Source organism: Urtica dioica, chromosome 7 (assembly GCF_054948205.1).
Source record: "Urtica dioica subsp. dioica isolate 48M chromosome 7, U.dioica_male_clone48M_v1_H2, whole genome shotgun sequence".
In the NCBI taxonomy this organism is placed as follows: Eukaryota; Viridiplantae; Streptophyta; class Magnoliopsida; order Rosales; family Urticaceae; genus Urtica; species Urtica dioica.
In genome coordinates this window covers 8,228,837-8,244,241 of record NC_142762.1, presented here as the reverse complement: position 1 = coordinate 8,244,241, position 15,405 = coordinate 8,228,837, and the positions used below count along the sequence as shown (strand labels likewise).

At 39.4% G+C, this 15,405-nt stretch overlaps 2 protein-coding genes across 4 annotated transcripts; one reads left to right on the top strand and one right to left on the bottom strand.

Moving 5' to 3' along the window:
- The first annotated feature begins 233 nt into the window (after positions 1-233).
- Positions 234-5,336, top strand: LOC149390190 (putative protein phosphatase 2C 60). 3 transcript variants are annotated; one of them, XR_016300178.1, is made up of 12 exons: positions 237-549; positions 898-1,025; positions 1,213-1,276; positions 1,780-1,888; positions 3,060-3,213; positions 3,962-4,087; positions 4,284-4,407; positions 4,490-4,566; positions 4,674-4,726; positions 4,806-4,860; positions 4,970-5,170; positions 5,261-5,336. XR_016300178.1 is itself a non-coding variant. In XM_089620234.1 (11 exons), the coding sequence occupies exons 2-11, from the start codon at positions 909-911 to the stop codon at positions 5,111-5,113; spliced, it is 1,023 nt and encodes a 340-aa protein (XP_089476360.1). In that variant the 5' UTR covers positions 237-549; positions 898-908; the 3' UTR covers positions 5,114-5,336. The 3 variants fall into 3 exon arrangements, 2 of the variants coding, with proteins under 2 accessions (XP_089476361.1, XP_089476360.1); XM_089620234.1 differs by having other exon boundaries at positions 4,970-5,336; XM_089620235.1 differs by lacking the exons at positions 4,970-5,170; positions 5,261-5,336 and having other exon boundaries at positions 234-549; positions 4,806-4,869.
- A 434-nt stretch (positions 5,337-5,770) lies between these two features.
- On the bottom strand, positions 5,771-9,911 carry LOC149390189 (uncharacterized). Its single transcript, XM_089619697.1, has 3 exons — positions 8,856-9,911; positions 8,703-8,789; positions 5,771-7,774 (listed from the first exon to the last, which is right to left on the bottom strand). Exons 1-3 carry the CDS (start codon positions 9,909-9,911, stop codon positions 5,771-5,773), a joined length of 3,147 nt encoding a protein of 1,048 aa, XP_089475823.1.
- Positions 9,912-15,405: the final 5,494 nt, after the last annotated feature.

Here is a 15,405-nt window from a genome sequence, read left to right as displayed (position 1 = left end):
TATCTACATTCACACAAAAAAAAAAAAAGCGAAGTTGACATTTCAATTTAAAGTAATATCGTTAGAGACAAGACAAGGCTAATTTAATTGGGTATAGCACCCCCCTAAATAAGAAGATGGATTTGACACACCAAAATTTGAGTCACCTAAATAAATTTGCATATTCTCAACAAAAAAAAAAAAAAAAAAGAAGAGAGGTTTATTTGGCTGTGTATAATTTAAAAGACGCCTCCAAAGTCTAGTTCTCTAACTTACTCTGCGTGGATGTCTGTCGGCCTCGCCATCTCTTTCTGACGACGAGACTCATTCAAAGTCATCCTTTCCATTTCCTTTTTTTCTTCTCCTTTATTACCTTTGTCTTGTCTTTCATCACTCTCTGTGACTTTCGTTATTTTGTATTTATTCCAAATCAACCCACACACTTCTTTCAGATTCCGCAAAAAAACTGATTCCGAAAAATATCACTTGACAGAGTTAGAAACTTGTCACCAATTTCGCCTTCTGTCTCCTATCGTGAACGCTCCCACGCGACAAAAAAAAACTGGGCCTGTAAGTCATAAATACTGATATTTTTGAGGACTGAGATTGTCATCTTTCTTTGATTTGTTTCTCATTTCAAGTTTCTTAGCTGAAGTTTCGCTTCTAGGTATTCCTGGTTTGTTTTTATTTAAATTTTGTGACGGAACTCGAATTTGATTCACTCAGACTTCTATTTTTTTTTTTTTTTGTGTGTGTGTGTGTGCAAATTGCACGAAGATTTTATTTGTTTATTTGTCCGATCTGATCATGACGTTTAGTTGTTTCGTAAAACGGTTGTTCAGAGCTTATGAACCCATTCCAAATAGCAATTATTGGGGGGTTTTGCCGAGTTTCTGATCGATGCTGTTTGTGTTTCAGGTAAAAAAAAAATGGGGATATATCTCAGTAGTCCCAAAACCGAAAAGTTCTCGGACAATGGTGGGAACGATCGCCTGAGGTACGGCTTGTCATCGATGCAAGGATGGCGAGCTTCCATGGAAGATGCTGTGAGTGATCAATGAAAGCTCTACTTTATTAAAATCTATGGCTCTCTAGGTTCTGATCTTGTATTTTCTGGATTTGCATTAGTCCAGATTTCTTTGCTTTTATACATCATTTCACTTATATTCTTACTGTCGACATTCGTTTTCATTTTCTTCTCGTAATTATTTTGATATGTTTATTTGGTTTTAGCACGCTGCATTTCCTGATCTAGATGCGACCACGTCGTTCTTTGGTGTTTACGATGGCCATGGAGGTAAATATCAGGATCTCAGGCTAACCTATGCTTTTAGCTGGGTTTCAAGTTCTTATTATTTCATAGCAAACATTGTTTGTAGCAACTTAGTTTGGTTTGGTGTATAATTCATCCAAAGCAGTCATCAATGATGGTTGTAAAAGAGGAGCTTCAAGATAACGAGATCAAAACATTATCTGCCAGAAAACTCGGCTGGACCCATGCCATTTCATACTTTATCTTACTTTTGTTGGTAGTTGAATCGTGAAATTTGTGTCTCCAAATAGTTGTACTTGTACTCGGCGTTGGAAAGGGTTCACAATGATTAGGCCATTGGACTCGAATTAATATAGTTTTCTGTTTTTCTAATCGTATTGTTCGACGCTTTCTCCTTCTTCTTTCTCAAATGGCCATGGAGATCGAGTTCGATTCCTTTTCCAGCACTTAGTTTTATATTATATTATATGATTATTGATTAAGGCTTTCTACCGCTGACATCTGTGTTAACTTGATTGTATATTCAGGAAAAGTGGTTGCAAAGTTCTGTGCAAAGTTTCTTCATCAACAAGTGCTGAAGAATGAAGCATATGCGGCTGGAGATATTGGAACTTCTGTTCAGAAAGCATTTTTCAGGTCCGTATAGTTTTTTTCTTTTTAGCTTTCCTAGTTGGCTGAAATGGATTGAACATGCACAAAATCATATTTTGGTTTAGATTATATTTGAATAGTTTTATGCTTGTGTTTTATTCCAAAATGCCATATACTTTTTCTTTTCAAGGAAACAGGGAAGTATTAATTATTATTATATAAAGTGAATATACATCAGATATGAGATGTTTTTTGGCCTAAAAACCGGACGGTACATTTAACAATTATGCCGACCCGATTAAAGAACTCAAGAAGACAACCACCACAACCAGAAATACTATTGTATTTACATCATAGGGCCCCTAACCAACCCCTTGAAAGAGCTGAAAAGAATAAAATTAATTTCTGGGAACAAAGAATGAAGCCATAGAGCCATAGTTGTTATTCACACCCTCAAGAACGCGACTGATAGTCCATCCTTCGTCATTGAAAAGACTTCCTTTGATATACAATCCGGCCAAAATTCTGTCTTTGGCAGCCAAATTTATTTATTTACTGTTCCCTGCCTGACCCCACAACATTTGGGAACTTGAAACATTAGCAATTGCTAGGTGGGTACCCAGGTGTTGGTGAGAAATGTCTTTGGCCGTATTTGGAATATTTTTTTTTCTTTGGCAGCCAAATATTCCAAATATAATGCTTCTCATTATTGCTAGGAACTTAGGCATTGGGGATAATATAGTTATAAGTAGATACGTAGGGGTTTGATATGGAATATGTAGAACTTAACATAGCCTATACAATATAGAGATGAGTAGATAACAGGATCATGAAAACTGTGTAAATTGTGTGACATATTAATGGGAAGAATAGAACATATTTCTTAAAGAGAGAGCAGACATTTCAATTTTACGATATCTACCACTGTACTTCCTTACGTTGGTATTTTTAGTAATACGAAATATACTCATTTGTCGTACTTATCTAACAAATTTTAAAGCTTTACTGATTTGAATTTTGAACTAGATTCATTTTCTGTACATTTCAGTTTTTTCTGCTTAATCGGTTTTGTAATAATCTATATCTTTTTTCCCAAGAAGAATAGACAAAAACTAGGTTACCCTCTCTAGTGATTTCTAATGTTATTTTAACATTTCCTTTAATATATTTTCTTCAAGCTGGCAATCTAAAATGTAAATACACAATTGCGATGCAGAATGGACGAAATGATGCGTGGACAAAGGGGTTGGAGAGAACTAGCTATTTTGGGAGACAAAATAAACAGGTTCACCGGCATGATAGAAGGCTTGATCTGGTCTCCCCGGGGCGGTGATAGTAATGATCAAGCTAACGACTGGGCCTTTGAAGAGGTGAACCAAAAGCCATGGTTTTCTTCCTGTCTATATACGGGTTATTGATACTTCTAATATATTAAAATCTAATATTCTAGTGTCGTCAGCGTTAGTTTTAGTATGATATTTTTTCGACATGTGATTCTAAGAGTTAATCCGAAAATATCATGATTTGATGCACCATGTTGGTACTGTTTTAGTCTTTCACTGCATTGAGAATTTGAGATTCTGAAACAAGCTTAATTTTTCCCAATATATTTTAATGTACGTAAAAGAATATTGAGGTGAGGGTCTTATAACACGAGGCGTAAGCCTTGATACATTATGACGTGTAAGCCTCAAGTCAATGTATAAAAATACATAAATACAATATATAGCAAATCTCCCTAAATATATAAGTGAAGTCTATGGTTAAAATATATTTTAAGCCTCTAGTCATATTATGGTTAAATAATATATAAGATGATTAAATCTCCCAATTTAAAATAACTAAAACATACAATATAACTATAGCAAATCTCCCGAAATATTTAAGTGAAGTCTATGGTTAAAATATATTTTAAGCCTCTAGTCATATTATGGTTCAATGATATATATAAGATGATTAAATCTCCCAATTTAACGTAACTAGAATATACAATATAACTAAAGTCTACAAGACAAAAGTCTAGACAGAAGCGTTGGTTTTAGTAATTTTTTTTTTCTCGTTCTTTTTAGTTTACCAATTTCTTTGGGCTTTCTATTGCTTAACACTCAGTCTTAGCAGGGGCCTCATTCAGATTTTAATGGTCCAACTTCTGGATGCACAGCTTGCGTTGCTATAATCAGGGACAGCCAACTTTTTGTGGCAAACGCTGGTGATTCTCGGTGTGTTATCTCCAGAAAAGGGCAGGTGTGTATGTGTGTGCATTTATTTATTTATTTTATTCTTATTTATCATCCTTTTTCTTGAGCTTCTCTTATAATTCAATCAAATTTTGTGCCGACTAATCAGTGTGATTTTATGGAAACTTATGTGGTCGTCCTTATTTTTTGTTATGTAGAACATAGTCCTTTCTCCGACTTCATTTTTTTCCTTTCTCTGCCAGGCATACAATCTATCTAGAGATCACAAACCTGATCTCGAGATTGAAAAGGAAAGGATTTTGAAAGCTGGTGGTTTCATTCACGCAGGACGAGTTAATGGCAGTTTAAACCTTGCTAGAGCTATAGGTACGCATGGCAGCGTTGGTGCTGATTTTATATAATTTTTTCGCTTCATTTTATTTCAAATGTTCTGATTAATTTTCTTCAGGGGATATGGAATTCAAGCAGAATAAGTTTTTGCCTGCTGAAAAGCAAATTGTCACTGCCAGCCCAGACGTAAACACGGTATGTGTACATGTACATGTCCATGGTGTAAGATCATGCTGATTATGAATTCTTTCCTCTGCTGTTGGAGTTTTATTTCATTTTATTTAAAAATAATGTTGAATTAGGTTGAGCTCTGCGACGATGATGAGTTTATCGTGCTTGCATGTGATGGTATCTGGTATGGATCGTGTGCTTTTGCTCATGTTGAACTTATAATAGAGGATTATTATAATGGCGTTGCATTGTTGACCATGCAGGGATTGCATGTCAAGCCAGCAACTAGTTGATTTCATCCATGAACAGCTACAATCAGTAACATAATGAATTCTCTTCTTTATATTTATTTTTATGGTAATATTGTTAGTCATCCAAAACCTGGAACAATATGATCAAACTTAGAATGAATCATTGGTGTTGTCAGGAAAACAAGCTGTCAACGGTGTGTGAAAAGGTTATGGACCGTTGCTTGGCACCTACGACTCTCACTGGAGAGGGATGTGACAACATGACGATGATCTTGGTTCAGTTCAAGAAATCTTCCTCTCAAGATTCGGAGTCGGGCTAGGCAATGCTTTTAAAGTTGCCCACACCGAGATCAGTACACGGTCGAGTAACGAAATAGGTAAAGGAGAGTTTCAGTTTTGTGGTCGTTTGTGTCTTGGTTTTTGGAAGTTAGTGCTACGGCGTAATGACTCGGATATTATTTGTACAGATATTCTCAACTATGCCTTGCGTGTGGCGTTCTAGATCTCAAACGTAAAAAAAAAGTTTCTTTATTTCCCCACAAATTTTCTACGCTATATGTTGTGCTGAGTCTGGTCGCTTAGATGTCATGTCAGTTAGGGGTGATAGAAATTTGATGGTACATACATGTGTGTATAATTTATGGTACATACATGTGTCTATATATATAATATAATATAATAACCGAGAAAATTATTATTATTTCCCGTTATCCTGAATATATTTAAGGGTAAAGTCAGAAACGAATGACAGAATGGAATAATTTTATTCAGCCATTTAGGCTTGTTTAAATAGAAAATTACAGAGTAAATGCATTACATAAAACTAGCAACTAATTGATCCTATCTTATCAAAACAGATTACAACTATTAAAAGGAGATTACAGCTAATTACTTCTGATTCTAATTAATTACAAATAGAATAAAATATACTAAATAACAATCCTAATAATTACTGTTAATATTCTCGACACCCTTCCTCAAGCTGGAGAATAGATATCGATCATTCCCAGCTTGGATAGAAACCCTTCGAACATAGCAGTAAAAAGTCCCTTAGTAAGAACATCAGCGAGCTGTTTAGATGATGGAACAAAGGGTATGCAGATATCGCTGTTTTCCAGTTTCTCCTTGATGAAATGTCGATCTATTTCGACATGTTTTGTCCGGTCATGCTGCACAGGAATCTGAGCAATATTGATTGCTGATTTGTTGTCGCAGTACAACCTCATCGGTTTATCTCCTTCAACCTTCAGCCCCTCTAAGATCTTCCGAAGCCATAACAACTCACATACTCCTTGCGCCATGGCTCTGAACTCGGACTCCGCACTGCTTCGAGAGACAACTGGTTGTTTCTTGCTCCTCCAAGTAACTAAGTTGCCCCAAACAAAGGAGCAATAGCCGGTGGTAGATCTCCTGTCTGTAGAACTTCCGCCCCAATCAGCATCCGTGAAGATCTCCACTCTTCGGCTCCAATTCTTTGAAAACATAATTCCTTTACCCGGGCTTCCTTTCAAGTAATGAAGAATCCGATAAACCACCTTGGAGTGTTTTTCTGATGGACAATGCATAAACTGACTAACCAAGCTCACTGCAAACGCAATATCTGGCCTTGTATGCGCCAAATAAATTAGCTTCCCCACCAGCTTCTGATACCGGTTCTTGTCCACAGCCTCAGCACCATCTTCTTTTTCGAGTTTCTGATTCGGATCGATAGGAGTTGCCACTGGTTTACATCCAAGCAATCCAGTCTCTTTCAAGAGATCAAGAACATATTTTCTTTGTGAGATAACTATTCCTTTTGAGGATCTAGCCACCTCCATTCCAAGAAAATATTTGAGCTGTCCTAGATCTTTGACCTCAAACTGGTTGGATAAGAAGTTCTTCAGTGACTCCAACTCTACTATGTCATCTCCTGTCATCACAATGTCATCTACATACACAATTAAAATAGTAATTTTACCATGATTGTGTTTGTAGAACATCGTATGATCTGAATGAGCTTGAGTGTAACCATGTTGTTTCACAGTTCTCGTGAATCTCTCGAACCATGCCCTCGGAGATTGTTTCAATCCATATATGGATTTCTTTAACTTACATACTCTGCCATCCTTCTTTAGCTCATCAAAGCCTGGTGGAGCTTCCATATACACCTCCTCCTCTAGCTCGCCGTTTAAGAACGCATTCTTCACATCAAACTGTCTGAGAGGCCAATCCAGATTAGCGGCTAACGAGAGAAGAACACGTACGGTGTTTAGTTTGGCCACATGAGCGAAGGTTTCCTCGTAGTCCAGGACGTATGTCTGAGTGAAGCCTCGTGCTACGAGTCGAGCCTTGTATCTCTCAATCGAGCCATCAGCATGGTATTTTATGGTAAATACCCACTTGTTGCCGACACATTTTTTCCCTTCGGGTAAAGAGGTAAGATCCCACGTGTCATTCTTCTTGATCAGGGCCTTCAACTCCTCAAAGACCGCCTCTCTCCATCTCGGAACCTCTAGAGCTTCATGTATCGACTTAGGTAGTTCATCATCCATAATCCTGGTGGAAAAGGCTTTGAAATCTGGTGAGAGCTTATGATAAGATACGAAATTGGATATTGGATGTTTTGTGGTACATGATCTGACACCTTTGCGTACGGCTATGGGTTCAAAGAATTCTGTAGAAGGTTCTAAATTTGGAAGAGAAGTAGGAGAAAGAGAAGTCGTACCTTGGACCTCGGTCGAGTCCGATGATTGGCCCACCTCGGGAGCTGGTGGAATATTACTTGGTTGAGTCCTCCTTTCAGAATAAACACGAAGTTCAGTAGGTGGTTCCAAGTTGTTTTCTACCTGGGTCTCACGAGGTTGTGAATTTATAGGTTGTGAAATCCTAGGATTAGTTGCATAAATAATTGGTTCCACTAAACTATTTTCAACCGATTTTGGCAAAGATATTTTCTCCCAAAAACTCATTTCAGAATCATTCTCCCCCGAAATGGAGTCTTTCTAAAAAAAAAGGTTGTTTTTCAAAAAAAGTGACATCCATACTCACGTAATATTTTCCAGATTTAGGATCAAAACATTTATACCCTTTTTGTGTTGGTGAAAAACCAAGAAATATGCATTTATGTGCCCGGGGATCAAGCTTTCCTCTATTATGGCCGTGTATGTGAACAAAAGCAATGCAACCAAAAATTTTTGGTGTTAAATCAGTGAACGATCTATTTTCAGGAAACATATTCTTTAGTGCTTGCAAAGGAGTGATGTAATTAAGAACTCTTGTAGGCATTCGATTAATCAGATAAGCTGCAGTTAAGAGCGCTTCATTCCAAAAACGATTAGGAACATTCATAGCAAATAATAATGCCCTAGACACCTCTAATAAATGCCTATTTTTCCTCTCAACCACTCCATTTTGTTGGGGAGTATCAACGCAAGAACTGTGATGAATAATTCCTTTTTCTTTCAAAAAATCACCCAAGATTGCATTAAAATATTCTCGGCCATTATCGGTTCTAAGAACTTGAATATTAGTATGAAACTGAGTATTAATCAAAGAGTGAAAATTTTTGAAAACATTTGCTGCCTCGGATTTTTCCTTTAGAAGATAAATCCATGTGATTCTAGTGTGATCATCAATGAATGTGATGAACCATCTAGAACCTGAGGCAGTTTTTACTCTTGAAGGGTCCCAAATATCACTATGCACGAGTGAAAAAGGTTTTGATGGCATATACTTCAAAGCAGGATAAACAGATCTATGATGTTTTGCCAATTCACAAACTTCACAACAAAATGATGAGATGTCTTTATTTTTAAAAAGATTTGGAAACAAATATTTCAAGTAATTAAAACTGGGATGGCCTAACCTATAATGCCACAACATTATTTCATTCTCACAAGACAAGGTAGTAAAACATCTTGGTTTATGAACTTGTTCATCTGAAGGATTTTCCGAGACCAAGTGATAGAGTCCATCAACTTCCTTAGCATTGCCAATCATCTTCCCCGAACAAGGATCCTGAAATTCAAATCCAGCAAATGTTACTGTAGCAATACATTTGCAATCATGAATAATACGACTAACAGAGATGAGATTGCAAGAGAGCTTTGGAACATGTAGGACATTTAATAATGTGAGAGATGGAGAAATAATAATAGAGCCTTTTCCAGAAATAGAGGTTAGAGAACCATCGGCAATTTTAACTTTCAGATTTCCAGATAAAGGATAATATGAAGAGAATATGGAGGAACTACCAGTCATATGATCTGTTGCCCCTGAATCTATGATCCAAGGGTTTAATTTTGAGCCGGCTGTGAAAGCTGTAGGGTATGTACCTTTTTTAGCTAAAGAAGAAGAGGCAATGTAAGATGATGAGTTAGGAGTGTTGGATATGGAATGAGAACTCATTAGTTGATACAATTGCTCTAGCTGTTCTTTGCTGAAGGCAGACGTCTCTGAGGCAGATTTCGGCTCTTTGGAAGTGTCTTCGGATGAGGCATGAAAACCCTTTGAATCACGAGGATTCCGGTAAGATGAAGGGTTCTCGGCTGGCCTGCCATGCAGCTTCCAACACTTCGCTTTGATGTGTCCCGGCTTGTTGCAGTGCTCGCAGAACGGTCGGTCTTTCTCGCTGCAACGATCAGTGCGACGTGGTGGCTGACTGGAGAACAGGGTAGATGGTTCGGTGGAGGTTGATGAGTGTCCACCAAGCATAACAGTCCGCCGGCTCTCTTCTCTTCTGACCTCGGCAAAGACCTCCCTTGTACTCGGCAGTGGATCACGGCCAAGTATGCGTCCCCTCACTTCATCCAGCTCTTTATTAAGTCCGACGAGGAACTCGAAGACGCGCTCTTTCTCCACCATTTTCTGAAATAAGGCTTGGTCCTTTGCACAGACCCACTCATGATCGCTGAACATGTCTATTTCCTGCCACAAAGTTTTCAAATCCGTATAATATTGAGTAACGGATTTATCACCTTGTTTTAGCCGCCATAGCTGAGTTTTGAGCTCGAACCACTGTCCCGCATTCCCGAGATCAGAGTAAGTCTCGTTCACAGCGGTCCAGATAGCATGAGCTGTGGGCAGGAAGAGATATGTTCTTCCTACGCTCGGTTCCATGGAATTTATGAGACACGACATGATCATAGAGTTTTCTGCCTCCCATTTTTCCGTGTCGGCAGCCTTCTCAGTCGGTCTCGTGCTGGTACCTGTAAGATAGCCGAATTTTCCACGGCCTCGGATGAACAGTAACCGATTGGGACCACTGTAGGAAATTGTTTCCATTCAGTCTGTGAGAGGTGACAGACAGGTTTTGGAAGGTTTCAGTGTTTGGAGAGATTTGTGGTGGGTGAGCAGGGCTCATGAGAGCCGATGTATCATCAGAGGGTTCAGCCATTTTAGGCTCTGATACCATAAAGTCAGAAACGAATGACAGAATGGAATAATTTTATTCAGCCATTTAGGCTTGTTTAAATAGAAAATTACAGAGTAAATGCATTACATAAAACTAGCAACTAATTGATCCTATCTTATCAAAACAGATTACAGCTATTAAAAGGAGATTGCAGCTAATTACTTCTGATTCTAATTAATTACAAATAGAATAAAATATACTAAATAACAATCCTAATAATTACTGTTAATATTCTTGACAAAGGGATCTCAGAATTTATTTTTACTCTCGAGATTTTTAAATCTCCGAGTCTATTCCGAACAGTTTTATTCGGAAATAATATCAAGTTCACTCGAATATTCTCATTCCAAAATTTCATCGACCTTGAATATTATCATTTTCCAAGATATTTAAAATTTAAGGACATCTCATATGCAACAAGAATTTGAATTAAAACTTGTCCATTTTATTCAAATTCACAAGTCGAGCGTTTACAAAAGTTTATACATTACAATCCCTACCCCCTTAGAAGAGTTTCGTCCTCGAAACTTAGAACAAGGCAGGATATTTCTTTTGCATTTCGCTCTCGAGTTCCCAAGTAGCCTCTTCTGTGGAGTGTTTTTTCCACAGTACTTTGACCAGAGGAATTGTCTTATTCCTTAAGACTTTCTCCTTGTGATCTAGGATTGCAACGGTTGGTTCTTCATATCTGATGTCAGGAGAAATCTCAACCTCTTGATCTTGCAGTACATGTGAAGGATCATATATGTATTTCCGTAACATAGATACGTGGAACGCATCATGGAGATTGGACATAGATGGCGATAGCGCTAGGCGATATGCTGCCTTGCCTACTCGTTTTAGAATCTCATAAGATCTAACATATCTTGGGCTGAGGTTCCCTTTCTTTCCGAAACCTCATCACTCCTCGCATGGTGAGATTTTCAGAAAAACTTTCCCTCCTGCTTCGAACTGCAGAGGCCTCCTACGCCTATCAGCGTAGTTTTTCTGACGACTCTAGGAGGTTTTCATTCGAGCTTGGATCTTCTTAACCGCTTCTGTGGTTTGTTTAAGCATATCAGATCCAATAAACTTGCTCTCACCAGCTCCATCCCAGTGATTTGGAGGGCGACACTTCCGTCCATATAAGGTTTCATATGGTACCATGCCAATTGTCGCCTGATAGCTGTTGTTCTATGAGAACTCAACTAGCGGAAGATAACGACTCCAGGAGCCCTGTAAGTCTAAAACACAAGCTCGGAGCATGTCTTCCAACACTTGGATTGTTCGTTCGCTTTGACCCTCGGTATACGGTTGAAAAGCAGTACTAAACTTCAGGCGAGTTTCCAGGTTCTCTTGTAATCTCTTCCAGAACCTGGATGTGAAGCGAGCATCACGGTCAGAAACAATCGAGCTAGGAACCCTATGAAGACGTACAATCTCTTCTATGTAGAGTTCAGCGAGCTTATCCACGGTGTGGGTGGTTTTGATGGGCAGGAAAGGAAATGAGCTGATTTTGTCAATCTGTCGACAATGACCCAGACTGAGTCGTGTCTAGCCGTGGTTTTTGGCAATCCTGACACAAAATCCATCGTTATCTGCTCCCACTTCCACTGCGGAATCTCAAGTGGTTGCAGCATTCTAGCTGGCTTCTGATGTTCTGCCTTAACTTGTTGACAAGTTAGGCACTTCTAGACAAACTCAGCTACGTCTTTCCTCATTCCTGGCCACCAATACACATTTCTCAAGTCTTGATACATCTTTGTCATACCTGGATGTACCGAATACAGTGTTCTGTGAGCCTCTTCCATCAATTGCTTCTTGATTTCCTCGTTGGAAGATATACAAACTCTTCCGTTGCACCTTAGAACCTCGTTCTCATCCAACTTGAAGTCACCCTCTCTACCGTTTTGTGGTCTGTATAGATGTCTCAATGGACTCCGTACAGGTAGTGTCGCCATATCTGGAGCAAACACTACTGCAGCAAGCTCTAGATCATGTGTAGGATACCAGGTTTCGTAATCCTTCAGCTCTTGGAAGCTCTGTTCGCATGTCTCGGTCCAAATGAACTTCTTTCTTTTATGGGTTAATTGAGTCAGAGGCATGGCTAACTAAAAGAATCCTTCTACAAACTTCCTATAGTAGCCAGTAAGACCTAAGAAACTTCTTATTTCAGTGACCGTCTTTGGCTGACTCCACTGCCTCACGGCTTCCACTTTAGCAGGATCTACCATGATACCAGCGCTACTGACAATATGGCTAATGAATACTACATGCTCCAGCCAAAATTCACACTTCGAGAACTTGGCATATAGTTGTTTTTCCCTCAGCATGCTTAGCGCTAGCTCCAGATGTTGCTCATGCTCTTCGTTAGTTTTCGAGTAGATTAGAATTTCGTCGATGAACATGATCACGAACTTATCCAGAAAGTCCTCAAATACTCGGTTCATTAGGTTCATGAACGCTGATGGCGCGTTAGTTAAACCGAACGACATTACTAAGAACTTGTAATGACCATATCGAGTTCGAAAAGCAGTTTTCTGGATGTCTTCATCTCGAACCATCAGCTGATGGTACTCAGAACGCAAGTCAATCTTCGAGAACAATGTCGCTCCTGACAGTTGATCAATAAGGTCGTCGATCTATGGCAACGGATACTTGTTCTTGATCGTTATTTGGTCCAATCCACGGTAGTCAATACAGAGCCGTAGAGAACCATCTGCTTTCTTAACGAACAAGACTGGCGCTCCCCAAGGCGAATGGCTTTCTTAACAACTCTTGTAGCTGTGTCTTAAGTTTCTTCAATTATGCTGGAGCCATACGATATGGAGCTTTCGATATCAGAGTTGTGCCTGGAATGAGCTCTATGTTGTACTCAACTTCTCGATCAGGAGGTAGACCTGGAAGATCTTCAGGAAAAATATCAATGAAATCTCTAGCAACTGGAATCTCACGCGGCTGCGGCTTGACCGTCTTCGTGACGTCTACCACGCTTGCAAGGTTACCAGCGCATCCCTGATGCATCATCTTCACGGCCTTCAGCGCCGATACGATCAGAAAACCAGACTTCCGAGAAGAACCTTGGAACTGCAGTGGTACAAGTCCTGGGTTCTGGAACAGAACTGACTTCTTTCGGCAATCTATGATTGCATGGTGGGTCCATTTCCTCAATCCATACCACAAAATCTGTCACGACCCGCGAGCGACAGCTCGCCCACGAGCCGCGACCGATTGACTCCAATATCATACACAGTAAACAATAGATCATAATACTTTTATATATTAAAATAGTTTGCGAAAATCCGGGGAACATATTTGTATAGGAGTCGCTATAAGACTCTAAGTTATAAAAGCGAAAAATTTCCCCGGATTTTCGCAAACTATTTTAATATATAAAAGTATTATGATCTATTGTTTACTATGTATGATATTGGAGTCGATCAGTCGCGGCCCGCGAGCGACACAGTATCTGTCACGACCCGCGAGCGACAGCTCGCCCACGAGCTGCGACCGATCGACTCAAATATCATACATAGTAAACAAGAGATCATAATACTTTTATATATTAAAATAGTTTGCGGAAATCCGGGGAAATTTTTCGCTTTTATAACTTAGAGTCTTATAGCGACTCCTATACAAATATGTTCCGGAACGTTTTAACAGAAGACACTAACCCCCGATTAAGAAAACCCATAGGTCAAGGCAATACGCGCTCGGTCTCGGTCTTCAATCTCGTTTCCCACTTACCAGCTTTTCCCTTATCTACATTACCAAGGGTCATAAAACTATGAGTCGATTGACTCAGCAAGTGGGAGTCTAACTTAGAAAATTAAGCGACTAAATGCCATGTGATAACATGTGACGTGCAAACAAACACATAAGAATGCATGGATACAAATCTAACAAGTTCTAGAGCATGACTCGTGTGTACACACTCTAACTTGTACTTGTCGTCTTTAAGGTTACACACATCCCCCGCTATAACCTCTAGAACGACAAGAGACCAGCCTTAGACTTCGAGCAGCAGTCGTCCGGCGGCCTAAGAGTTTTAATGTTAGTCTGGGATCCACTAATGGTACCAACTTCATTCGACATCGGCGCAACCCCCAGGCCCTCATAGCCCGTCAAGGTGCATTCTTCAGGTCTTCATAACCTGGCATCAAGATCGGGTGCGACTCTTGATCGACTTCCCGATATATGAGTACTCAGCGCCATCCCCCAGGCCCTCATAGACCGTCAGGGTTCATTTCATTTTGGTACCATCGACACAACAATTCTTTAAGGTTCGGGTACTCTGCTGCACTCAGAGTACACACCTATGCTACTTACAGGAGAGAGACTCAGGATAAATCCTGAAAGAAATTTCATTTCCCTTCTATGCTCGTTAGTGTTTTAGGTTGAAGACTCGGGATATGACTCCCGGTACTTCTACCCTCGATTTGAATTCGAGAGTTAAACACGGCTCTCCTGTCTCCCCCGTTCTAACGGGTCAATCACAAATCCTAAGGAATGATTATATCACATAACAGAGGCTGGGTTTCACAAATCATACGTTTGAACTTATTGAGCGAACTCACGCTAAGTTTTTAGGAAAAGCGGTCGAAGCCTTAATCTTTGAGATTATTCGATTTTAAAGCTTTTCCTATTCTTGTTTACTAACAAGTAATAATGCACGTAAACAGGGTTATTCCCTTGGTATGTAGTTGACTTAAGTCTCCACACTTACCCGGAGAAGATCGTCTGAAAATTGGTTGACTTCCGGAGTTTGCTTGCTTTTCACGCTTCCCGAGACTCTACACGTCCTGGAGCGTTAACACGTTCTGAAGCGTCGAGAAACTAAAACCCAAAGTTGAAATCTCATCAGTCAATGATCCGCGAGGTGATGACAAGCTTAAGGTTCGTTATCGGGATTCACTGCGAGTCGGTTCAGGGGTTCGAGAATTTAATTCACTTATTTCTCGGCTTTTCGGAATTTAAACTTATTCAAGACTCGTACGAATTCGTACAAGAGAATGAGTACGAAATAAAATCCAAATCCTTATTTAACGAGTCTTAAATAAATTAAATGAATAATTTTGAATAAGTTTGACTTCCGAAAGACCGGAGAATGATAAATTAAATTCTCGAATTCCGAACCGACTCGAATCTAATCCCGACATCGAACCTTATCTTTTCAAGTAATTTCAATCCAGTAACGAACGAAGTTCCAACTTCGGATTTCTAGTTCTCTCGACGCTCCAG

What these genes read in the sequence shown, in the direction of transcription:
- LOC149390190 (XM_089620234.1), top strand. Translation starts at nt 909, where the DNA reads ATGGGGATATATCTCAGTAGTCCCAAAACCGAAAAGTTCTCGGACAAT. An exon ending in CCAGCCCAGACGTAAACACG is followed by an intron (nt 4,567 to 4,673) that starts GTATGTGTACAT and finishes ATGTTGAATTAG; the next exon opens with GTTGAGCTCTGCGACGATGA. An exon ending in TCCATGAACAGCTACAATCA is followed by an intron (nt 4,861 to 4,969) that starts GTAACATAATGA and finishes TGGTGTTGTCAG; the next exon opens with GAAAACAAGCTGTCAACGGT.
- LOC149390189 (XM_089619697.1), bottom strand. Translation starts at nt 9,911, where the DNA reads ATGTCGTGTCTCATAAATTCCATGGAACCGAGCGTAGGAAGAACATAT. An exon ending in TCTCTTGCAATCTCATCTCT is followed by an intron (nt 8,790 to 8,855) that starts GTTAGTCGTATT and finishes TTTGAATTTCAG; the next exon opens with GATCCTTGTTCGGGGAAGAT. An exon ending in AAAATCCTTCAGATGAACAA is followed by an intron (nt 7,775 to 8,702) that starts GTTCATAAACCA and finishes CTTTTTTTTTAG; the next exon opens with AAAGACTCCATTTCGGGGGA.